Source organism: Chelonia mydas, chromosome 2, assembly GCF_015237465.2.
Source record: "Chelonia mydas isolate rCheMyd1 chromosome 2, rCheMyd1.pri.v2, whole genome shotgun sequence".
Classification (NCBI taxonomy): domain Eukaryota; kingdom Metazoa; phylum Chordata; order Testudines; family Cheloniidae; genus Chelonia; species Chelonia mydas.
Window position 1 is genome coordinate 189,111,051 of NC_057850.1, and position 26,275 is coordinate 189,137,325.

Consider the following 26,275-nt stretch of genomic DNA (forward strand, 5'->3'; position numbering starts at 1 on the left):
TGACTCAGCCCTTCTTTCTTCCAAAGTAAACAAAATTAGTACCATGTTTTTTGTGAATTGTCTCTCTTTTGGATGAGACCTATCAAAAATCCTCTGGCACAGTCTGGATAAACATTTACCCGTTTATCTTTGAAAAGTCTTTCTCCTACACTCCACCTTGCTAATGCCTACCTCTCAAGGGTGAGGTGCCTCTTATGCTTATATAATTTTTGAAATGCTGAGTTCTTTGGAATGAAAGCCATTATATTGATGTAAAATACTATTAAAGTATTTTGCTTCTCACAGCTCCCTTTTCTGAGTCTGCCTATTCCCCTATCTGCAACATTGCCATAATTCATCTTCCCCTTGGTTCTGCCCAAGTTAAAAGCCTTAATCATACCTTTGATCATGTCCCAGCATTCTGGAATTCTGGAAATTCCCTCTTCCTGTGGCCTCCTGAAATCTCTACTCTCTAGGCTCCAGGGAGTCCCAAATGCTGCAGCCAAATTACTTTCTTGTTCTGGGAAAGAGAACCGTATCATTTTGGCTCTTGTAAGATACGATATCACAAAGGTCTGCTCAAGGGAATTAGAGCCTCATAACTCACAGTTGCCAGTTATTAATTCTGTGGGGCAGATCCTTAGCTGATATAAATCGGTGTAGCTTCATTGCCTTCAGTAGAGTTATGTTGATTTATGCCAGATGAGAACCTGGCCCTAGATGTACTTCGCTTGCACAAAGGCTAGTTTTCCAAGGCATCTATTAATGTGCTCTGTGCATGTAAGAGTCATACTGTGTCTTTACTTGGCAAGTTGCTTTGAAAAAATGACACCTTCCTACTTAACAGACCTGATCTCTGGGTATATTCTGTCAAATTCACTCACTTTTCGAACAAAAATAAATTTCTCTTCCTTTTTACTCTTTGGAAGAGGCAATACAGTCATGGGAGAGTGAGATGGATTTTATTTTGGCACCTGCATCAACAGAATTTTGAATTCAGTTCAATTGCAGAGCCAAATTATGCCCTCAGTTACAACAGTACAATGCCTCAGTGGGGTTATACAGGTGTAATAGGGCAGAAATTATCTTTCAGAATCTCTATCACTGGTGACAATGCATAAGCTAGAAAAAGCACAGCTTGACTTACAAATCACAGGTTGAACTTGTGGCAGTTAGATACGCTTATTTATTATATATATATTATACACGCACAAAGCACAAAATTTGATCTGGAATTTGCCGAGACTCAATAAAACAGTTATACTACAATGTCATGTTTACAGTTACTTTTCAAATTAGGATCACACTTTAACTTCTCAATGTCTCAGTTTCCCCCTCTTTAAAAATCAGGATATTAGTGCTTAACCAATTTTATAAAAACATTTTGAAATGTACAGAGGAAAAGCATTCTATAAGTGCAAAGCATATATTAATAGAACATAGTGCTCTCCTACTTTAGAATATTTCTCTTCAGTACAGCAATACAAATAATAAATTGTAATAGTATATTAGGTCACACAATGCAAAGGCTCTGAAAGGACTGTTACATTGTATTATTTGAAGTCAACGTACATCTGTTTGGGGGCAGGGACCGTCCCTTACTAGGTGGTTGTACAATGCCTAGAATAATGGGGCCCTGCTCTCAGTTGGGGTCTCAAGCTGTTGCTGTAACACAAAGAGTAACAATAAAAAATAATAATCTTGGAGCCATTATGATCACACACAATATCCATGTTAAAATCAATTGGACTCCAGATATTATCACCTAAGTCCTAACAAAAAATGTGTGCAGATACCCCACCCCCCTCACCCCATCCCAGCTAATATAAGTGTTTACGTGACTTCACAAACATGATGGGCCTGATTCACCACCAGCTGGTATCTTATGTAGTCATTTGCACCTGTGAAAAGTGAACATTCTACTCTCAGTCATGCTCATAATTTAACACCCAGTGCAGTAAAGGTAGGTGAGAGCCGCTGGGTGTGTTGTCTCAAGGATGTGGCGCTTCTGTGAAGACCGAAAGAGAGAGTCCTTTGATACAAGCGGTATGGGGCCGGGGGGAAGATAGCGTTCGAATAGCTATAGTTTCAAGTTAGCTTGTGAGTTAAATGCAAAACATTAACCTTTGGTGTGGATGTAGGTTTAAAATAAAAAATGCTTTCAATATCAGGAACCAGATGCTCCTGTGAGTTACAGAGGTGCATCTACCCTTACACTCAACCCATCTGGCTGTAGCTGTGGAGGACTGAGCCCAATTCTCCTCTCGCTCACATCAGTATCACTTTAGAATGACTCCATTATTTCAATGGAGTTGCTCTTGACCTACTCTCAGGCAAGTGTGTGAAGAACTGGACCCATGAACACTGGACTACTGGACCAGTTCTAAATAACTATGGTTTATTATATACAATATAACAGTTTGTTTTTATTATGATATGAAACAGACTAGAAACTCCATTCATTCTTAATGATGCCACTCATCCAAAAAAGACAAGAGGAACAAATGAAAGAAGACCATTCTAATCAGGGTAACTTAGGAAAGGATGCCAGCAGGAAAAGCTTGCTAACTGCCAGCTGTTTCAGCAAAAGAATTTTCCTCAACAATCATTCCAGGGGCAAAATTGGCTCTAATATCAATATAAAGGGAGGAGCTAGGATGTAACAGAAAACTTAGATAAAATTATAACAAACTGCAATTACAAGAAGACAAAGATGAAGGAACTGGGATATTTAAAACACACACAGACAGAAGTAAAAAAAAAAACAGAACTAGGAATTAGTCTTTTTCCTTCAAATGCCACCGTTTTACAATTTTGGACTGTTGCTAAACTTTGTTATATGGTAACCAAAGTAATATTAGGACTGATTCAGGAAAGCATCTGAACTGAGACTTCACTTTAAACTCATGCTTAACTTTAAGGACTGCTAAATCCTACCGAAGTTAATAGTTTTTAATCATGTGCTTAAATCCTATCACAAATAGAGATGGAATTAAGCACACACACAATGGCCCCTAATTAGAAAAAATGTTTCATTGTTCTATTATGCTTGAAATAGTCCGTTTTTCTGTATATAGCTTTTTGTCAGACCTAAACTTCGTGTATTACTTACAGTTGCACCATTTCACACAGTGGGTGATAAGTGGGTGCTACATTTAACTGATATCAGTTTTGCTGCCCTGTCTATGTACTGGAAAATACACCCAAGAAAAATACTAATTGAAAATTGTGTTTTCATCACTTAGAGCCCACTCATGCAAACATTTAGCATGGAGTGTCTCGTTCACAACACCGAATAGTCCCTTTGCACTCTGACATTGCTGCAACACCCATCTCAGTTCTTACACTCTGGTAAGCAGGAACTTCAATCGGACTATTCACATAACAAACAAAATGCTCAGAAGTAAGTTGTTTGCAGGATTGGGCCCTTAATTTCTTAAAGTAACTCTTATCCCATCGACCTGGAGCTGAAAGTCAAAAGGGACTCGCTGAATAACCTATAGATAAACATTCTTTCTAATATATTTTGGGCTATTTTCGTCCTCTAGGATTAGGCTTGTTCAAGTAAAGACCATCCACTTTTAATTTTTATTCTTGCTTACAAGAACTTGTAAATTCTACTGCTACTGTCTAGTAGAAAACAATATACCCCGACCAGAATTTGAGGCCTAAAACCTAGTAAGCAACCTAGATGAAAGCCAAGGGCACTGACTCTTTCAAGGCAGGGCTTAAACAGATTTACTATTTCACCACAGAGGAACTGATTCTCCACTGCTTTGCATTAAAAGTGCCATGTTGTCACTTACAGCAGTACAAACTGAGCCAGATACTCAGCTGTATCCCACCTGATCTGTACTGCTATGGAGGTGCAAAGCTGCTGACACCCAAGGGATCTGCTCAGTTGAGGATTCCCCTAGTGTGGAGGAACCCCTGGATGGTGTAGAGCTAACACACAGCTGGCTATGTTGCCTTTACGTAGGGGCTGTTCCTGGAAAAAGGTAATATTCTCAACATACGTCTCCATTCCAGTGATCTGAAACTGCAACAATGGCTCCAAAAATGAGGATAACTTACAAGTAGCCTTGAGAATACCCTAAATTATGCTAGATGCCACGAAGAGCTCCAGATAGGCCCAAGTGTTTCAAAGGCATCTGAAAGCTTTTGACTCCACAGACTCAACTGAATTGAGTGAGCCTCGGCTACAGATCAGAATCAAGCCCATTTTACACTCACTTTGCATAGACGCAAATAGCTCCACTAGGTGCAAGGCAGTGAAGAATCAGGCAGGAATTAGTTCTGCTCATTTACACCAGCGTCAGTTGGTCATAACTCCACAGCTGCCAATGGAATCATAGTGGTGTAAAACAGGTGTAACTGCAAAGAGAATACGGCACATGGCGTTGCAGCTGTGATACAGCACTACGAGGAAAAAGTGCTCATACCATGAATCTAAAAATATCCACTTAAAAGCGTCCTGCAGAGGAAATCTGGGAAACCTCATCAATGATACTGAGCTTTTTTTTTTTTTTTCCTGACAGAAAAAAGAATAGCTGCTATATGACAAATGTTTACAATACATAGATGGAAATCCTCCCTAAAAGGATCAATCGTGCAAATAAACATGAATAATTTTCTTCACATGAAAAAAGGGACATGGTTTTGAAGGACCACCGTCAGATTTAATTTAGATGTATAGTAAGAAGTTTTTACAAAACCTAAGTGCAAAACAAAATAAAACCTAAAAACCAACATAAACGGTTCCATTAACTTTTTAAACATTCCATTTGTAACAGTATCCAGATCCCCAGCTTGTGTAAATGAGTGTAAATCCACTGATGTCAATGAAGCTACATCAACTTGCAATAGCTAAGGATCTATTTAATCATTGTTAAACAGCATTTGCCAACCAAAGATTGCAGAATTGCAATAATACAGGAGAACTTGAAACAGAATTTGACTAAAAGGCCAAGTAAAATTTGCTAGCCTATTCTCATGGTCCAGGAAATGCAAAAATCAAAGATGCAACACAATTAAAAGTAACTGGAATCACACTATGGCCTAGCTCCTATTCCTACTGAAATAAATAGAATTTTGCCATTGGCTTTAATAGAAGTGGGATTGTTTTTATAATATTTGAGTGTACCATACACAGGTTTCCCTACAATACCAAAGGAAAAAATAAGGTGCAGGGGGATTGTGTTATGTAGACTATTCTCATTTGAGAGACTATGAGATGGCATTAGAACAAATACATAAATAATGATTGGAAATGTACTCAGATGTTTTTTAAAACTAAGACAAAAATATAAAGTTTAACTGGATTGAGGGGCTGAGCCTTCATTCTACAGAACTGAAGGCTGATGTGTGACAAGACCCCCAAACATAAATTCAGGTTCTTCAAGTTAGAACCCAAAATAGAAAAGTCACACTACATTCTTGTACATAGGTGCAGATTTATTACACATACCTGGCCCCACTGTCCCTCATCAGTTAAACTTGTATTGTGGCATTCATAATAATTTCAAAAATATTTCTTTATTCTTCCATTTGGTGAAGATATTATAACTAGCGGTGTTGAGTAAAGGCCTTTTAGTCTATAGATAATAATAGAGCATCTTTTTTAAAGCAGATACGTTTTTAGCTTGGAAGTCCACCTGCTACAAATATTATTAAAATTCTTATGAAATCCCAAGATCATTACAAAAAAGGGTATTTTCAACAAACTTTGTGATGCCTAAGGAGTAACAGAATATGAAATCATAATATTTCAGATACTGTAATAGTCTAAATTTTAAAAAGTATATTAACTGTGTTCTGAATATCGTTTTTAGTAAAAGTTTCTTCTGAGTGAGCAGAGAACAGAAAAATGTTCTTAAACTATCTCCAGTTTTTATCTGTTTTCTAAACTAAATCTGTCTAAATTGGTTTTCAGAAAAATATACTAAAAAAGAAACAATAAAGAAGATGAAAAATGATGCCTTGCTGTTTCACTGAGGCTTTGTGTCACAAGAACCTACCCAGAGCAACTTTTATTCTGATGATTAAATGAAAGTCACCACAATCATCATTTATTGGGTTTTGCGTCTTATTAGTCAAAAATGATATAATTGTAAACAAAATTCAAACAAAGCTAAACATATCACATTTAAAGCTCTTACATTATGGTCAGCCCTCAGACAATGAACTTCTTCAGGACACAAACTTTAAACTATTTTTGTATATTTATGCCTTAAACCTACAAACAGTTATATACACAAGTAATGTCACACATATTTGGGACTTCAACAGGATTACTTACATGCACAAAGTTACTCAAGTGCCAAAGTATGTGTAGGACTGAGACTTTACATGGTAGTTCTCTTTGTAGTGTATTTTACCAATATGGAACAATTCTCAAGTTTTTGCTGGTCTCTATAGACCAAATGAAGGAATCTGAGGACTCAGAAGCATTGTGCAGTAATCTGTAATCTGTGCAGTGATTACATCTTAAAGACCTAAGAATAGATGTTTAGTGCTAATATGCACCTTGGAGGATAAATCAATAGTTAGAAGCTAAACGTTTAGAATTTAGTTCTGCAGCAATCTGAAGTCTTTTATCCCTTTATTAATGGACCCCTCACAATTAATAGGCAACACCGGTTTCAATAACATGTTCTAGAGCCTAATCCTCTGGACACTTACAGATAACTTTACACATGTGAGCAGTCCTGCTGAGATCTCACCAGGATAAGTGTTTGTGGGATTAGATCCCCAGTTTGCAAGTTTTCAGACCAGCAAACCATGTTTTCACATAAATCTGTAAGGCACTTTGCTCTCTCTTTGCACAACATAAATAAATATATTAATAATAGTAATATGAGCCATGACCTTAAAAATATCCAGAGATGTACAGTGCAATTAAAAATTCCCAACACAGGGATGTGAAGTGTAATGTAAAACCACACAAACCAGGCATTAACTTTTAGGAATGCTTTGAATGCTGAAGGAATGCCTGAAGTTTCATAGAGTTTAAGGCCAAAAGGGTCCATCAGTTCATCTGGCCTGATCTCTTGTATATCACAGACCATTAAATTTCACTAAGATACCCCTATATTAAGCCCAAAGACCAAAGCACTTCAGTCCTCAGGAGACTAAACCGTATGTGCCATAGGCAGAGTACAGGAGAGACCAAGGTGCCACCAATGCCCAAGGCCTCTGCAATGGCAGGAAATTAATTGAGAGTTCTCAGTGCAACTACTCACAACCAGTGCTTAATTCTCAATTGCATGCAGTGACTGTACAAAAAAAAATTCAGTAACTTTTAAGACACTGCTGCATGCTTTGCAAGATCACTTTACACAGAGCTAGATCCATGGCAAGGCCCAGGCAGCAAATCAGGGATACACACTGTCTCTGTGTGTGTGCTGGAGCCTAATAATACTCTGGGGGCCTTAACAGGATCTAAGATTAACTCAGTTTGAGCGCCACTTTCTGAATGCCCTTTACCTGCATCCCAGGTGTCAGGTTCCTAGAACAACAGTGCCGCCTGGGCTCAGAGAAGCGCTTTTCATCCCCAGAGGGCAGCACACAGGTGAGCGGGTTAATCCTAATCCAACTGCCACACACAGCCCGAGAAGCAAGACAGCGGGCGGGAGTCCGCTTTGCTCCTGCGAGGAGGGCCCCCGCCCCCTTTGCGGAGGGGCACCAGCACCCAGAGCTCACCGTGGGGCCAGGTGCGGAGGCTGCTGCAGCTGCGCGCCGCCCGATAACCCCGGGACAGGCAGTAGCCAACTTCCGAACTACGCTTTCCCCGGGGCCCGGGCGAGGCTCGCCTCAGAGCAACCCCCCGCGCGCTTCCTGCCAGCGCCCGGGCCAGGGCTCCTCGGTCGAGCCCCGACCCGCCCAGCCTCTGCGGCGAGCCCCTTTCGGCGAACACCCGAACTTCGCAGCCCCAGCCGGGGCTCGCCAGCGCCGCTCCCCTGCCGCCCGCAGCTGTCAAGCGAACGGCATCGCCCACTGCACAGCCGCCTGGAGGGTCGCCGCCGCCCCGGACAAAGAAGGGGGAAGGGGAAAGGGGGGGGGGGGGACGGGACTGCGACTTACCTGAGCCCCGCGCCTGAGGGGGGATGGTGCTGCCGACGAGCGCCCAGCACGAGCAAGCGAGCAGCAGCCACAGGCTCCGGAGGAGATCCCGGCTCATGGTCTAGCCCGCTCCGCATAGGAAGCCGAGGCAAGAAGTGGGGCTCCTCTGCCGGGGGGGGGCCGAGCGCTGCACCCCGGGCCGGCCGGGGAGAGAGGCGAGGCCGCCGCGGCGGCGGCGGCAGCTGTGGCTGGGCTGGCTGCTCCGGGACGCCGCGCGACTGGGCTGGGCTGACTCACTCCGCTTCGCTTCAGCGCCGCGAGGGAAACAGGAAATCTTAAAACTTCGCAAACAGCTGGGCAGGACTTGCTAGCTCCGACACGAGTTCCTTCGCCCCCTTCGCTCCCCGCCCCCTTCCTCAGCCGCCTGTCACTCAGCTGCCCTGGGCCAGCCCCTCGCAGGTCTCTGAGCCACCGCAAACACCCTCCAGCCAGCCACAGCGCCTTGTCTGCATGGTTGCGTGCAGAGAAGTAGTTGCCCTGCCTAGGAAGCAAAGAGGGGAGAGTTTCCCCCCAGCCATATGATCAAGGCTTGCTTTTGCAGCCTGTCATTGATTTATTGGGTGCGCCTATAGCCAGCAGCTAGATTGGGGTCCCTTGTGCTGGGCGCTGTACAAACAGTAAATAGGCCCAGCCCTGAAGAACTTTAAAGCTAGGATCCACATCCTGCAATGTGTTCCAGGTGGGCAGACTGCTCCCCTGCACACAGGCCTGCTTGTTGATTCCACTAGGTCTCCCCTGGTGGCATTCCAGGTGTGTGTTTCACATTGCTGAGTCAGGGCCTGAAAGAGAAGACATAGCAGGCAGGTGACATAAACAATGGGGCAGGGAAGTTGAAGTGACAGTAATAACAGGAAATGTTAGTACAGACTAGCTTGTGCTCAATTTTTAGAAGTGACCTAGTGGGTAGCAGCAATCACAGTCATAACAGTTTGTCACCTGCCTCTCAGGTATTTTGTTCCAGAATTGAAAAGAGGCTGCATGTGTTGCAGAAAATTGTCAAAAGGAAATGAATGAAAATTTGCCTGCAAAAGGGGTCAAATTGCTCGTGAAATTAAAGCAATTTTTTGAAGCAATGAAAACAGGGAGAAATTCACATTGTTGTATCTTTTTGATGCAAAAATCTACATGCACAGGTGCAAAATCATCTGAAAGAAAATTGTGAACATTTTCACAAATATGTTCATGAACATTTTTTCAAAATGTGGCACTACCCTAGAACATACACTCTCTAAATAAGATCGATGAAGCAGTGACTACCAGCTGCGATGTATGTGTTGGGTGGGTAGCTTTAAGATGTGTTGATGTGCTTATGTGTGCACTTGCACACATACTTTGTTCTTTAACAGTCTCAGGAACCTACTACGTCATCAGTAAGGGGGCATGACTTTGAGGTGTTTTGCATACATTGTGGATATAGAAGGTGGGTAAAACTCATCAGCTTCCTTCCCTCACCAAGCTCAAGTAACCAGGCTTTTTTGCAGGAACCAGCTTGAGCAGAAAATAACATTCTAGGGATGGAATCAATGCAATGGAATGATTCTGCACTGCCTATATAGCAACTGCAAACCATGAGATCTACTGGAAGTTTGCACTGAATAGGCACTGCAGGTCACTAAAAATGCTGCCATGGGATATGAAGTAACTTTTTTTAGTATATTCAGTTTTAGTACATGGGCTGTTGACATTACAGTAGAACCTCAGAGTTACCAATACCTCGGGAATGGAGGTATTCGTAACTCTGAAACGTTCGTAACTCTGAACAAAACATTATGGTTGTTCTTTCAAAAGTTTACGACTAAACATTGACTTAATACAGTTTTGAAACTTTACTATGCAGAAGAAAAATGCTGTTTTCCCTTTATTTTTTAGTAGCTTACGTTTAACACGGTACCTTACTGGCTTTAAATTTTATTTATTTAATTTATTTTGGTTTCTGCTGCTGCCTGATTGTGTACTTCCAGTTCCAAATGAGGTGTGTGGTTCAGTGGTGAGTTTGTAACTCTGGTGTTCATGACTCTGAGGTTCTGCTGTACTCTCCTCTCACATATACAGTTGTGTATGGACTGGAAAATAAACAGTTGCACATGGAGATAATTTGAGAGTCTTTGTTGTGATTTTGGTGATTCAGCTGAGTCTTGATTACAGCACTTGATATGGATGCAGAACCAGGTATTTCAAAAATGGGGGGAGAGAGAGAGTGCGCGCGCACACAAAATGCACATATCAACTATTTATGGACTTTGAAGGGTTTACACAATGTATTTAATTGGTGAATAACTTAGGCTTCAAAAATCTCATGTTTGTTTGTAACTTTGGTTTTAAAAACATATTTGCACAGTGCCGTCACAGTTTATGTTGTGAATTCTCAGACTTCTCTAAGAGGTTTTTCATTTCTTCATTTTGCTTTGTTTACTCAAGATTCCCTCAGACACAACTGCCCTCTTGAAGTTGGGGGAAAATTTGCCTCAGTAACACTTGAGTATAGATGTGGGGTATTTTTATCAATTAATAGCGTAACATCACTGTGCTGCAAACTGGCCATATTTTTAGTCACTTAGTACACATTATTTAACACCTTTTATTATATATTATAGCAATGCAGTTCTCTAACTGTGGATCACAGAGCATTTGCTGGTGAACTGGAAAGTTGGTTAGTCACATGGCATAGGCTCTTGTCTATTTCCTTGTGCAACTTGCATTATTACAAGAAGCTATAAATTCATTAAATACATTCCTAATGTTACTTTTCCATGTAAGCAATTGCTATAGTTGCCAAAGGAATGTTGCATCGCTATGAATTGGGGAGGGGAAGAATGGTTGTAGGTCAGGTGATCCGTGAGACTTTTTTTTTTTTTTTTTTAAAGATGGGGGCAACTCTTTGATAAAGCTTGTGGATCCCTGTCATAACATAATGAATTCTTGCTTGGATCTCTCTAAAGGAAAAGTAACTAATTGGACTAAAACTGATCCAGATTTCATAGGAGGTGAAGCAAAAAACAAGTGCAATTCACAGTTGTACTTTCACAAAGATGTACCTGAGTTGTGTTATACTTACACACACAGGCTCTGTTTCTGCATTTCTTGAGCACCTGAAGCTCCCATGCTTGGGCCCAAACTCAGTTTAGTCAGGATTTCCTGGACAACTGAAAATATATAAAACAATGCTAAAGCTGGTTACTTTGTTCCAGTTCCTTATGAACAGTTTCCATTTCCTTATTCACAGACTGAAGTTGCCTATTTATTTCTGAACCAAAATGGTGAATAATTAACTTCAGTTGGATATAGGTGAGGGAGAACAAATAATGCAAACCTCAGATGAAGTCAGAAGAGAAGCTTAAGAAGTTTTCATAATTATCTCTGTTCAATGGTCGTAACTGTTGTATATACGGTGCTATATGGCACAGGAACAAAATGCCATAACTGAATATTTTTTTAAATGTTGTACCTTATAAATTGTTAATATATTTGTATGTTGTTTTTGGGGAAGTAGGTTATAATATGTAATGAAGTCTGAGCTCCTCTTAAAGGAAAACTACAGTGACTCTTTGATACCTTAGATAGCAACATCGGTATGTACTAATTAAGAATAAGTACAGTATATTATGAAATCTGTACAGTTTGCTGTGACAGGATCTGTCACTGGAAGGGGAAATATGGCTTGTGGGCTGATGAGTTACTAAAACATTATAAAAACAACAAGGAGTCCTTGTGGCACCTTAGAGACTAACACATTTATTTGGGCATAAGCTTTTGTGGACTAAAACCCACTTCATCAGATGCATGGAGTGAAAAATGCAGTATGCAGTGTGTGTGTGTATGTGTATGTGTGTATATATATATAGAGAGAGAGAGAGAAAGAGAGAGAGAACATGAAAAGATGGGAGTTGCCTTACCAAGTGGAGGATCACTGCTAACTAGGTCAATTCAGTTAATGTGGAAGTGGCCTATTCTCAACAGTTGACAAGAAGGGGTGAATATCAGGAGAGGGAAAATTACTTTTTGTAGTGACCCATCCACTTCCAGTCTTTATTCAGGCCTAACTTGATGGTGCCATCCTAGCCACTGTGGATGTAGAAGCTCTCTACACCAACATTCCACACAAAGATGGACTACAAGCCACCAGGAACAGTATCCCTGATAATGTCAGAGCAAACCTGGTGGCTGAACTTTGTGACTTTGTCCTCACCCACAACTATTTCAGATTTGGGGACAATGTATACCTTCAAGTCAGTGGCACTACCATGGGTACCCACATGGCCCCACAGTATGCCAACATTTTTATGGCTGACTTAGAACAACGCTTCCTCAGCTCTCATCCCCTAGCGCCCCTATTCTACTTGCATTACATTGATGACATCTTCATCATCTGGACCCATCGGAACGAGACCCTTGAGGAATTCCACCAGGATTTCAACAATTTCCACTCCACCATCAACCTCAGCCTGGACCAGTCCACACAAGAGATCCACTTGCTGGACACTACAGTGCAAATAAGCAATGGTCACATAAACACCACCCTATACCGAAAACCTACTGACCACTATACTTATCTACATGCCTCCAGCTTTCATCCAGACCACATCACATGATCGATTGTCTACAGCCAAGCTCTAAGGTACAAGCAATCCCTCAGACAGAGACAAACACCTACAGGATCTCTATCATGCATTCTTAAAACTACAATACCCACCTGGTGAAGTGAAGAAAAAGATTGATAGAGCCAGAAGGGTACCCAGCAGTCACCTACCACAGGACAGGTCCAACAAAGAAAGTAACAGAACGCCACTAGCTGTCACCTACAGCCCCCAACTAAAACCTCTCCAGTGCGTCATCAAGGATCTACAACCTATCCTGAAGGACAATCCCTCACTTTCACAGACCTTCGGAGACAGGCCAGTCCGTGCTTACAGGCAGCCCCCCACCCTGAAGCAAATACTCACCAGCAACTACACACCACACAACAAAAATACTATCCCAGGAACCAATCCCTGCAACAAACCCCGTTGCCAACTCTTGCATATCTATTCAAGGGACACCATCACAGGACCTAACCACATCAGCCACACCATCAGGGGCTCATTCACCTGCACATCTACCAATGTGATATATGCCATCATGTGCCAGCAATGTCCCTCTGCCATGTACATTGGCCAAACCGGACAGTCTCTATGCAAAAGAATAAATGGACAGAAATCAGACATCAAGAATTGTAAAATTAAAAAACCAGTAGGCGAGCACTTCAATCTCCCTGGACACTCAGTAACAGACTTAAAAGTGGCAATTCTTCAACAAAAAAACTTCAAAAACAGACTTCAATGAAAAACTGCAGAACTGGAATTAATTTGCAAACTGGACACCATCAGATTAGGCTTGAATAAAGACTGAGAGTGCATGGTTCACTACAAAAAGTAATTTTCCCTCTGATATTCTCACCTTCTTGTCAACTGTTGGAAATGGCTGATGTCCACCTTGATTGCATTGGCCTCGTTAGCACTACAAAAGTAATTTTCCCTCTCAATATTCACCCCTTCTTGTCAACTGTTGAGAACAGGCCACTTCCACCTTAATTGAATTGGCCTTGTTAGCACTGACCCTGCCCCCCCACCCAAAAAATATATATAGATAATATAGAGAAATTTAATAAAAATTTTACTGTATTTTTCACTCCATGCATCTGATGAAGTGGGTTTTAGCCCACAAAAGCTTATGCCCAAATAAACGTGTTAGTCTCTAAGGTGCCACAAGGACTCCTCATTGTTTTTGCTGATACAGACTAACAGGGCTACCACTCTGAAACCTAAAATATTATAGTTTCTCTTTTACTCTCTAGCAGTGTCAGGACCACACAAGATCAGGGGTGACCACGTGACGTCACTGCCTACCATGCTGACCAATATTGTCTCATTGTTTCCTTTTATTTCCCTGTAAGTTTGTTGTTTTCTTATGTATTGTCTTGCTTTTTGTAGATTGTAAACTCTTTGGGGTAGGGACTGTCTTTTTTTTCAGTGTTTGTACCGTGCCTAGCTCCCTGGGGTCCTGATTTAAGACTAGGCAGGATGGTAATTCAAATAAGTAAATAATAATAAATAAACGTTGAACCCAGATATTTGAGACCAATTTCTTCCTTAGCCTTAATCCAGATAGGCACCCAAAATACAAATAAACTTAATGCCTCACATCACTCAGGTCCTTCAATTAAAACAAAACAAACAATGACTAGTACTCCAGGATAATCTCTTACTGCAGTGTAGGCTGAAACTTTATATAATTTTAAGAGTCCAAGTAAAAACTACCCAGGAAAAGGGTTTTTCTCCCCTAGCCCAACCCTCTTATACCATTTTATTCTTATCACATGCCAACCAAACTACTACACAAATCTCACTCAGGGTATGTCTATGCTACCTGCCAGATCGGCAGGCAGCAATCAATCCAGCAGGGATCGATTTATCGCATCTAGTCTAGATGCGATAAATCGACCCCCGAGCGCTCTCCCGTCGACTCCTGTACTCCACCGTCACGAGAGGCGCAGGCGGAGTTGACGGGGGAGCGGCAGCAATCGACTCACCACGGTAAAGACACCATGGTAAGTCGATCTAAGTACATGGACTTCAGCTACGGTATTCACGTAGCTGAAGTTGCTTAACTTAGATCAACCCCCCACCCCACCCCAGTGTAGACCGGGGCTTTAAGAAATGTTTTTCTAGCATCCCCATTCCTCAAGTTTCAACAAGACACCACATCAATGTTACAACTGTATTTATAGTGCTGTGAGACTTTTAGCCCAAACTTATCCCACCCACACCGATGAGCTGCTAAATTACCCAGCTAAGCCAGTATTTTCATTAGCTTTTTGATAGGAATCCTGTTACAATAAGTTAACCAGATCCACTGATACAAACATGATGTCTGTACAACTGCACCTACACAAGACATTGTTTGTGCCGAGGTAGTGTTGGCAGCAGCATCAAAGATGAAACGTCCTAAAATCTGTGTGTGTTGTACAATCTAAGATATATGACATTTTCTTGACTGATAAATATCAAAAAGATCAATAGAACAAGCATGATCAGAGTTGGTGTGACCCAGGGGCTCAGGCATAGAACTGGTTGGAGAAACCTCAATATGTCGTTCAGTCAAAATAGTTGATTTTTCCAGAATTTCATTTCAGAAGAACACTGGGTAAAAAATCCTGACAATGTCAAAAGGTCCTGTTTTGACATTGTCAGAATGAAACGTTTTGATTTTTCATTTTGAACCAACTTCTCATGTTGAAAATTTTTAATTTAGTACTACATATTAAATTACAACATTTTAAAAGGTCTTAATGATATTCTTTCCAGAATTCTCCTTCATAGATAATTTTTAAATTTTCAGTTTTCATTCCAACTTGAAACAAAGTCAAATTTTGAAATCTCAAAACCCTTTGTGAAATGGAACCTCCATCCTCCACACAGCTCTAATCAGGAATCCATGTTAATACCAGCCTGCTAACTTTCAGAATCTAAAGCCTGAGCATGTAACACTGGCCACTCAGCACATTTAAAGATCTTTCGTACAACTCTGCCTGCCTGCTGCATCACTTATTGCTAGGGAAACGCACATGGGCCATGTGTGGCACAAAAACTTAATACGAATGCCTGTCATTGTAACTCTAAGCACCCCTGTATTCACATCGTATCCACTATTGTAATAATGTCTGTATAAAACATGCCTTTTGAGGTATCACTTGAACAATAATAACTTGATCACCTTAATCAATCGGTCCATCAGCCCTCACAGAGAGCATGCTGATCACAACATGTAATTTGTGTCGTTCTAGACAGTTCTTCAGCCATCCGCTGGCCAGGCTGTCAGTGGCACAAGACACTCAATTGGCATAGTGCACCACAGCCCAGAACCCCTGAGTGATCCCCCAGTCTCAGCCTCCAAAGTAGCTTGGATTACAGGCATGCACCAGCACATCTGGTGCAAATAACTTACTGATCATTAATATTCTTGTGCGATGTATGTACTTGGTGGGTATTCAGAGTTATGGGTATATGCTAGAATTATAACTAAACTGTGTTTAAACCAGGTATGCCAGAGCGACTCAGTAAACAGATCTGCCCGCACACAAAGGAGTAGGTTTCCCTACGTGGGAGTTATGTCCAAACTACTTTGAAAGACAAAGATTTGAGACAAAACTCATTCTAACAAAGATTTAAGGCAAAACTCATACTAACAAGTGGTGGAGAAGACAGCATGGCATCTACAGCCAGCAGGAGAAGGAAGCTTGATCTGGGTTGTACTTTTCATCCTGCCTCTTGAAACAAAGTAATTGAACTCTGGAAAATATAAGCAAAGACAGAAGCCAGCTTGGGCATCCATCACTAGACAGACATAAGAGGCCAGAGCTCTTGCAAACTGAGAAAGATGGTTCCTTCAACCAAGGCAGGGTGGGGGTTAATGTCTCTGGAAACTGAATATTGGTAAGAAACCTGCTTAGGCAAAGAGCTTTCACTTAGGAAGACATGGGAAAACAGCCCCTTGTGCTTTTGTGGAAGGTCCTGACTGAGGGAAAGTCCTACGTGGCTGGGAAAAAGAGTGACTGGTGAGAGAAACCACCTTGAACAAAGCTTGTATCTTGCTTGATTAAGTTTTAAACTGTTAGAAGTGAATTTGTTTCTGTTTTACTTATAACTCTATCTTCATTCCTTATACCTGAACTCACTTAATCCCATGTGTATTTTGTTAATTAATTTGTTTTACGTTCACTATAAACCAGCTGAGTGCTGTGTTTAAAGGGAAGGGTGTATTCATCCCAGTTAAGTTAATAAGCTGTAATATGGGGTGGGGGTTTGTGTTTAGAGGAACAAATTAACCATATTATTTCTCTGAATAATAGGAGAAGGCCAGACATTGCAAAGCACACAGTTTTGGGAAAATTTGGGACTGGGAGCGTGTTGGGGTGACTCTGTAAGTATCAACATAGGCTGTGGATGCTACAATGGGGCTGTAGACATGCTGCTGGGGTCAGAGCTTCTGAAATAGGACCGTTTAGCACACAGACACTCAGGGTGTGACCAAAATGCTGGTAGACTGTAATTGTCCCAGGTTGGGAGCTTCAGCAGCAAAGCATTGAGAAGCACCCAAGCTTACAGAGCAGGCAGTGACACACTCCCTCGCTGGTCTGGATTGTATCCCACATCATCACAATCATGCTACCTTTTTTGAAGTGATCAGGGGGTGCAGAGTTTTAGCCCCTATTAAAATGCAAGCTTTTTTCCTTTGCATAATCATCTCTGCTAGCCTGGACTTGTTTCTAATAATTCATACATCTCTGTAAAAATGTGCATCCTCAAGCAATGGCATTTACAAAAGATTACACTAATTGCAAAGTTTTATGACTGACTAATTCAAAGTGTTTGGACTTCTCATAGCATTATGCTTATCTCCCAGATATAATCAAATTAAAACATCTTCTGTGTGTAATCACCCATCACAAGGAGGCGATCAGTGTGTTATCAATCCCTGAATAAATCGGAGGAAACAACAATTACATTATCTTCAATATTTATCTTATTGATACTTTCTGTACACAGACAAAACTCCTGAAAGTCACTTTGCTAAATAAAGTTTTGAAATGTTATTAAAATTAACATTACACTTTTAAGCATTGAGGCTTCTAAAATCCCCATGTGACTTTCATCCAAACTCAAGCCAAACCTAATTGAGATTCATTGAGTTTCTTTCTCTTCTTTTAAAATATTTTCATATTAGGATCCCTAATAGGGAAAACAGAAATGTTGAAATACCAGAAGATTACTTTTGCAATATATTTGTACTTTCTGCTTCTGGTCCTGCCAGAAAATCTTACAATAAGGCCTATTCAATGAAGAATCCAATCCAAATTTGCAGCAACAAAGAGTTTGGAGAATTCTCTTCTATTCTCTTCAGGCTCCTGGATTGCACCCATCACCATGATATGAGTTTGGGTAAAATCCTGAATCTTTTGGGAATCTTTTAACAGCACTAGCTAAAAATGTTTATATATTTCTTCTTTACAGTCCACCGTTTTGCATTTGTACAGGGGACCAACAAAACAGCCTAGTTTAAGTGATTAAAAAATATTGAACCAAATTATTCTGGAAAATTTAGGAGTATTTTAAGGTGGATGCTCAAAATTTGGAGTTGCCCGGTGGTTCCAAGGGCAAGCTACACTGTATTTGTATTATTTGTCATCAAGTTGTCTGTTATTGTAGGTTTCTAATTAGAAGTAAGTTGAACGTTGATTGCAGAGTCTCTGCAGCCCTCCACAGCAATCAGAGGATCTAAGTATATTCTAACAAAACATGACATGATTTTCCTGTTCTGTCACCACTGAAACGAATGGAAGCTGTGAGGATATGGGGATTGAGAGTGTATATCCCTAAATCTAATCTGAAAGTGTCTCAATACTTTGACTGTGAAGCGCTGATCTTTAGAAACTAGCCTCTCAACCCCCATGACTATTGTGGAGAGAGAAGTTATATCTTGCCCGATGTTCATTCAGGAATGTAGCACACAGCGATGATGTTAAACTGACTCATCTGACCAGGATCTCAGAGAAACTGATGTCATCTCATGGTAGAGGGCTTTTAAAGGCATATTTACAATAGCACAGCTGTTCCTCTCTAAAAGGAGGTGCATACTTCTTCCTAAGTCCTATAAGTACTTCAAGATCTGTGGTGACTGTGCATGCATGGTCAATGAGCTTTGATGGTCTGAAGCATTCTGTGTGACGGAGTTAAAACCACATAGGAGTTGGAAGCAGTTGTGACTGGAATTGGAGTCTGAACCAGGAATGAAGTTGTAGCTTGTAAATAATTGTCTTGAGAGACATGTTTTGCCATTGTCTTTTCTTGTTATTGATATCCTCATCCATTTTATCACTGGGCCTGAATCTTAGGCCTCTTTACACCACTGACAATCTAAAGAGCCATTAAAGTAGGGATGAATGTAATTTATGCCCCTTTTAAGGTCTTTTTACAATGCCAGAGTGGTATAATGGGCCTCAGTGTTACTGACAATCAGGTCCCTTGTAAATAATTAAGAAGGCACGATCGGTTTAATTAAATATAGAGAAATAACACTATCAATCTGCTATTAAGAGGCATTTCTGGGCTGTAGCTTCATAAGGTCAGTTTTCTTCTGTGTCCATGGATTGAATGTGACTAGGAAACAAATGACCTGCGCTTCTCTCAGCAATGACTATCTCTATCTCCTACTTAGTGTTCCAAATACAGGTGTACAAAATCTCACCCTGGGTTTTGCCCCATTGACTCTGGATGGCTAAACTAATCTGGGAATTATCTAGTTTGGTACAAGTAGGGATGTGATTGAGTCTGCTGAAAAGACAAGTTTGGATGAAGGGTTGAGAGGATGTTTGTTGCATCCCCTGCAACTTCAACAGCTCCAGCCCTATCCTTGTGATTCTCCCCTTCAGGATCTGTTACCTATGAAATCTAATTGCAAGAGCCCGCTGGTCTATGACCTAGTCTACACTTAAAAGTTTTGTTGGCATAGGTATGTTGATCAGGAGTGTGTATCTTTTCCCCCCAGCCTTGATCCACATAGCTATGCTGGCAAAACTCTAGTGTAGACACAGCTACACGGACAAAAATGGTTTCCCCTGTGTGGGTTGCTGGGATAGCTCTACTGGTGTATTGGCAAACCTCTTTGAAGTGTAGAGAAGGCCTACATCTCCATACAATCTGATCTCTTCAAACTGTGCATGGTTCTAGGGCCTAGTGGAGGCATTATGCCACACCTGATGCCACAAAACTGTATAACCTTTGTGGAGTCTGAGTGCCATCAGTGAGATAGCCCAAAGTCTTAGTAGGTAAGAAAGCTTGAGAAGAGAAGGGGAGGGGCGTTGTCCAGGAATGGGGGAGGGATGGTCATGAGGGAGTCAAGTGAGCCTGTTGAAGTCATAGTGAAGGAGAAACTTCAATAATTCCTTAACTTGAGCTTTCACAGTGAGGCAGACTCCCTGTGTGATACTAGCTTTTTCTTTTCTAAAAAAACCTCCTTTACCTTTTTAAGATTTCTGATCTGCCTTAAAATCTTACACTGCGAGAAAGATGAACAAGCTGCTTCTACTGTAATGGTTGTATGTGAATCTTTCATTCAGAAATTTTAGATTGTTAACTTGGAATCAACAACAACAACAGTTTATTTATTGTAAATCCATTCTGGTTTAGATTGTGGCATACATTTAGTCACACCCAGAGTAAGGGGCTCTGTGGAGCCACACTGACCCATGGTAGGCACAATAGCTTCTAGAGCTCTCTGTTTGCACTGCACTCAAGCAAGTTCTACTAGCCACTCCGTAAGGTGGGTAATGGGTATAGCCACAGCTCCGTTTAAATCTTGCCCCTTCCTGCCCCCTTTCAAGAGCACTGCTTCCAGGGAAGTAGGTAGCAGCTTGGCAGCAGATCCTATGCTTTGCAAAAACAACCCCACCCACTGAAAACCAGGGACTACAATTATGGCTAGCCCTTACATGGGCCTTTCAAAGGGGGAAGGCTCCTTACCTTCCCTCACCCTCTATTAAGTGGTTGCATACAAGTCAGTCATAATCCAGCACTATATAAGTATATACACTAGTACTGGCACAGTGAACATGCCAAGGTCCCAAAGTGAGACACAATGAGTGGGAGAGACCTAAAATGAGCGATGCAGGAATATTTTTTATACGCAAACAAACTGACAAAGATAAATCCCTTTGGGGTGACTCTTTATGTAACCTATGTTTCATGTTATTTTATGTCAGTCATTTTCAAACATAAAAGTGAGGAGACTGAGGGGCAGGTGAGAGGTCTGACACTGAGATAGAATAGACGTGATAAAGTACAATCTACACAACATATTTTTGATGAGCTATAAAAGTGAGAGAGGGATGGGAGTGCTAAGAAAACCACATGTAAGAAAAGCCACTTTTTACACCAGTTTAACGGGGGGGGGGGGGGGGGGGAGGGATGTGCAGGGAGGGACTAGGGGAGTTACGGATGCAACTTCAACAGGGCAAGTCTTCGCTGCAGAGTTAACCTGGGTTCTTATTTAAGTGTTGCCCCTAATCCCCTTCAGTTCCCCCCACAAAATCCTCTCACCCAAGTTTAGTGGGGCTTTCAACCCAGGCTAGCTGGCACAGTGAGGGGCCTGGGTTAGAGCCTGAGTTCCACTTTCATTCAGACTGGTAACCTGCCCATTTGGCAGTGAGAAGACAGGCTAAATCACTCAAGTGCTGACAGTCCTTCAGTGTCCACCCACAGTTGCCTGTGTGTACCCACAAGGACAGCTACATTCTCCCATAATTCACTGGGAAAGAATCATTCAACTGTTCAGCTCACTGGAGCACAAAGAACAATGGGATATACCCCCCAAAGTCCTAGTGACACACACAGTGACAATTCACGGTCCATGACCTGTCCATGACTTGTACTATATACCCCTGACTAAATCTTGGGGGGAGGGGTGGCCCAGGGGGCACCACAGCTGCTCAGGGGGGTGGCCCAGGGGGGCCGTGAGTACTCGTGTGGGACGGCCTGGGACCCCCGCTGGTTCGGGGTGGGGGAGGTGGGCGGTGGCACAGATCTGGGATCGCCACTGGTGCTGGGAGGATGAAGAGTTGGCGGGCTGGCAGACGCCCTACCCAGCTCTGTGCGGCTCCCGGAAGTGGCAGTATGTCCCTCCCTCAGCTCCTGTGTGGAGGTGTGACCAGATGGCTCCACAAGTTGCCTCCTCCCCAAGCGCCGGCTCTGCAACTCCCATTGGCTGGGAACCACGGCCAGTGGGAGCTGCAGCGGCAGTGTCTGAAGGTGGAGGCAGTGCATGGAGCCGTGTGGCAGTGCTTCTGCCTTGGAGCTGAGGGAAGGACATGTCACCACTTCTGGGGAGCCCCTGAGGTAAGTACTTCCCAGAGCTGTCCCCCTCTCCCGTGCCCCAACCCCAGCCCTGAGCCCCCTCCCATACCCAAACTCCTGCTGCTGCTTGGGGAGGAGGATGCAGTGGCCCAAGACTGCCCCAGCAACAGCCAGGGCTCAGGCAGCCCCCGGGCCAGGTGCACCAGCCACTGCAGAGGTCCCGGCAAGTCATGGAATCCGTGACTTCTGTGATCTCTGTGACAAACTCGTAGCCTTATCTATGAGAACTTAGTTCACTTGGGAGCACTAATGACCCAAGTCCTGCATTCAGATGTTCATGAGTAGGCATCACACCTGCATGGAGTCTCACTGAAATTAATGGGACAGGAGGGTCTGCTGTCATGAGGTGGTCTGTGGGCTCAAGGCCTACGTTTATACAATGCCTCACATGATGGGGCTCTGGTCTCTGGTGAAAGGCTCAAGTGTCTATTAAAATGTAACCAATAATATATATTAATACTTCATAATAAATTTGATTTATTTGAGCTTAATGCTCTCAGTTATCACCTAGTCAGAGGGAAGGGAAAGAACTGGCATCTAGAGTGGTGATGAGATAATTTCCTCCTCTCTGTTCTCTTAAAAATAAAAGCACAACACTACTGAAATTTAAAAAAGGCATTTTGTATGAGGCAAATTAAGACTGGGCCTAATTTATCCCTTACACAACTCCATGCACTCTAATGGAGTTACATCAGCAATGAATTTAGCCCACTGAGAAAGTAATCTACAGAGATTTACACTATGGTCCCATCCAGAACTAATAATATTGGGCCAGATCATTTGCCAAACCGCACACCCAAAGCATAAGTTTGAGGCCACACAAAGGTGGTTTTGAAGCTCACCTTTGCACTGCGCTCATCCTGCTGATGCTGTGTGCGAGGGCCAGTCCCTCTGTGCTGAGTCACAGCAGTCTTTTCGGGTATGTCTACACTGCTATAAAGGGCTTGTGGCACAGCTGTGGCTCTCCTGGGCAGCTGGCTCAGGCTCACAGGGCTTGGACTGCGGGGCTAAAAATTGCAGTACAGACGTGTGCGCTCCAGGCTAAACCCGAATGTCTACACTGCAATTTTTCGCCGCACAGCCCAAGCTCCATGAGCCCAAGCCAACTGACCTGGACTCTGAGACTTGATGCCACTGGCTTTTTATTGTAGTGCAGATACATCTTCAGTCATTAATCAGTCCTATTGTATGTAACTAACCTGCTGCAACCCATTGTGCTCTGCCCTGAGTTCAAACTTCTGCCCTCATCCATTTGTTGCAAATACAGACTGCTTTCAAGGGAGATGGCATTCATTCAAGCAAAAGGCCAGCACAATGATAAATTATGACAACAAAAGCAATGCATTAGGTTTTTTCCTTACCTTTCCCCATGCTATGCAAGAGGAAGTCTTTCAAGCCAGAGGTTTATCCCTCTTTAAACAAAGAAAAGAAAAGTGGTATAATAAAACGACAATGTTGTTAAAGTAAAAGAGACTCTCGTTTTGGGATATGGGGAAAATTATCATCATGAGCAGATGCAGTGCATGCACGTGTCTTTAAACTCTGGATTGTAAACATACTGGGTAGCAGAACTCAATGTGTGTCAGAGCTATTTAGAGTATTCCAGGAGAGTATTGCCCAAGAGTCAAAATTCAGTTCCTGATTCCATCCATGATACAAGGGGAATGTGCCAGGACTTCCCAGTCCATGCTGGTTCGGCTGGTACATTTAGGGGGCAAAGTCAAGGCTCCACTCAAACCTCGCCCCTGTCTGCCCACTCTGTCCCCACTGCATGGCAAAGGGAGTATTGGCTCCATGGAGTCTGATCTCCCCTCTGCATTGCAACCCATAATTGTTGGGATTCTTTCCAAGACCTTTTCCACTCAGCTTATCCAGAACACGTTGTCCAGTTCTGGGAGAACACTTCATCCTGTTCTCTGGGATCCAAAACACAGTCAGTTCGAATCTGGATTTTGTCACTCACGTTCCTTTATTTGGCATACAGCAAAGCTATGCTGAGTTGATCAGAATCAAGGGTAGGGAGTGGGTATAGGGCATACCACACATGCAAAGTTACACAGACAACCTCCTCCTTTATATACATTACATTGCATTTGCTATACATTAAATCACACATTTTTGGATTGACTTGGTTACTTTGAAGGAACCAGTCCTTGTACAGCATGCTCTGGAACCAGTGTGGTTGGTGGGTGCTGAGCACCCCCTATTTTTTTTTTCCATGGGTGCTTGAGCCCCAGATCACCCATGGAGTCAAAGTCCATGCCAACAGATGCCAATTATAGACTGGCAATTTAATCTGTCAGGCGTGAAAGGACTGATAACAGAAAAGAACTGGCAAGAGCCAACGGCGTGTGTAGCAAACACCAGATAAGCAGGAGTCAGTCTGAGAGTACAGCTTTGAAAATTAACTTTGCAGAAGCTGCTCAGGAGGTGATACAGCATTTCCAGCCCTAGACAGGAGTTATAGGTGATTTTGCAGTAGCTGCAGAATATCACTCTGCTATGGCACCATAAAGAATGTGTGGTACCTTCTGCTTTTGCAAAAGAGGCAGCTTACCACAGACACTTCCTAGTCACGGGCTCCATTGTAATGCCTATTTCTGCTGCACAACACCACAGTATAAGGACAATTCTCACTTGGGCTCCAAGTGTTTGACAGAAATAAAGTTTAACAAGCATAAGATTTTAAAATAGAAGCTCTAATGAAGCAGGCACTGTCTGAGGAGTTCTGCACTGCTGGCCTGACTTGCATGGTACACAGAGCTGTTTGGGGAACTCATTACTACCATATCTGCTTTTACAATCAGTATTTTCTGACTGTTGTCTACGTCTTTTTAGAGAGGGCCCCCAAGCTGTAAAGTTTGGCTCTGGATTCAAATGCAATTTTTCCCCAAAGTTCAGAGGAGTTTGTGTCCAAGGTTTGGCTCAGGCAATTTGGATCAAATGCCAGCAGCAAATCTACTCCTCCAATCAAAACCTTTCCATAATTTTAGGATTTGGAACCAAGGTTTCAGTTCTGGCTCATCTCTTGTCTTTTTCAAAAGTACTGTACCTTTAAAATCCCAGGCCAGAGCCTTCTCCCATTGAAGTCAATGGGAGACTTATTTTCTTGCCATTGACTTCATAAAGAGCAGGACTTGGTTTTTAGGGTAACATTTTCTAAGCTATTTAGGTGCCTACAGATAAGGGTCTCATGGGATTTGGGAAGTTAGGTCTCATTGGGAAGTTAGGCACTTAAGACACTTTTGAAAATACTAGTAGGCGCCCTCCTACACCTTTAGGCACCTAAATACCTTTAAAAATCTGTCCATTCGTTTACAATTATTAACTATTAACTTTCCTAAACACTTCAGAAAGAAGTCCCCATTTAGAATGGTGCTGCACAATTAGGCAGTGCCCGCTAGGGGTTTTGCACCTTCCTCTGATAGATTCAACACTGGTCACAGTCAGAGACTAGATACCAGACTGGATCATTAGTCCATTCCAGTATGACAATTCTTATGTTCTTCTTACTTTGCAAAGACAGAGCCTGATCTTACCAGGTGAAGTCTGAAGGTGTTCTGCACCTTGTAAAAGGCACTCAACACCTCACAGGATCATTAATTCCAGAGACTGAAGAGCTAGGAAATGGCCTACACAGGCAGAGTTTCTTGCAGAGACTCCCCATTCTCACATAGTGGATTTTAGGATGGCTCTTGGATGTAGCTCTGTCTTGGATGGGTTCGGGAAATATGCTTGCTTCAAGAGAATTTTTTTTTTAGAAAAAACATATTATTAATTACCTTTTTTGGACTGAATTAAATTGAACAGGCTGCCCCTGCTGAGTGGCATGGAAGCACCAATCTGCTCCAAACTTGTTCCAGCCCAGACACCCTTTGGGCAACTTCCTGTGTTTGTAAGGAATGTGATAAAGGTTATTTGTAAGAAGACAGATATTTTCAGAATGTTCAGAAAGTATCACTTACCTGAAGCCCTAAGAGGCCATGTTCACATCTCTGTTCACTCCTCTCAAACCCCTCCTTGTTCAATGTCCTGAGAACAGAGAGAATTAGGGACCCTAGAACTCTCACCAAACATGTTGGATGTTGACCTGATGTGTGTCAACCTGGCTTCCATTTGTTGACTACTAATCACAAGTGGGTTTAATTTTGTGCAGTATATTTCTGCACACACAAATTACACATGCAAAAGTACATTAATGTTCAATTTGTACATGCAGAAGTATGTTTGCA

General features: G+C 42.2%; 1 protein-coding gene across 4 annotated transcripts in view; it reads right to left on the reverse strand.

The window, feature by feature from the left end:
- Window positions 1–25,925, reverse strand: part of TGFBR2 (transforming growth factor beta receptor 2) — a 95,992-nt gene extending 70,067 nt beyond the window's left edge. Inside the window, exons 1-5 of one of the 4 annotated variants that reach the window (XM_037890380.2) lie at window positions 25,826–25,925; window positions 23,405–23,455; window positions 11,156–11,243; window positions 8,062–8,879; window positions 380–499 (exon numbers count right to left, since the gene is read on the reverse strand). In XM_037890380.2, the coding sequence (XP_037746308.1) occupies window positions 380–499; window positions 8,062–8,158 (217 nt within the window). In that variant the 5' untranslated portion in view covers window positions 8,159–8,879; window positions 11,156–11,243; window positions 23,405–23,455; window positions 25,826–25,925. Of the gene's footprint in view, window positions 1–379; window positions 500–8,061; window positions 8,880–11,155; window positions 11,244–23,404; window positions 23,456–25,825 lie in introns of those variants that run through there. The other 3 variants (XM_037890381.2, XM_037890382.2, XM_043540890.1) reach the window with 3 other exon arrangements.
- Window positions 25,926–26,275: the final 350 nt, after the last annotated feature.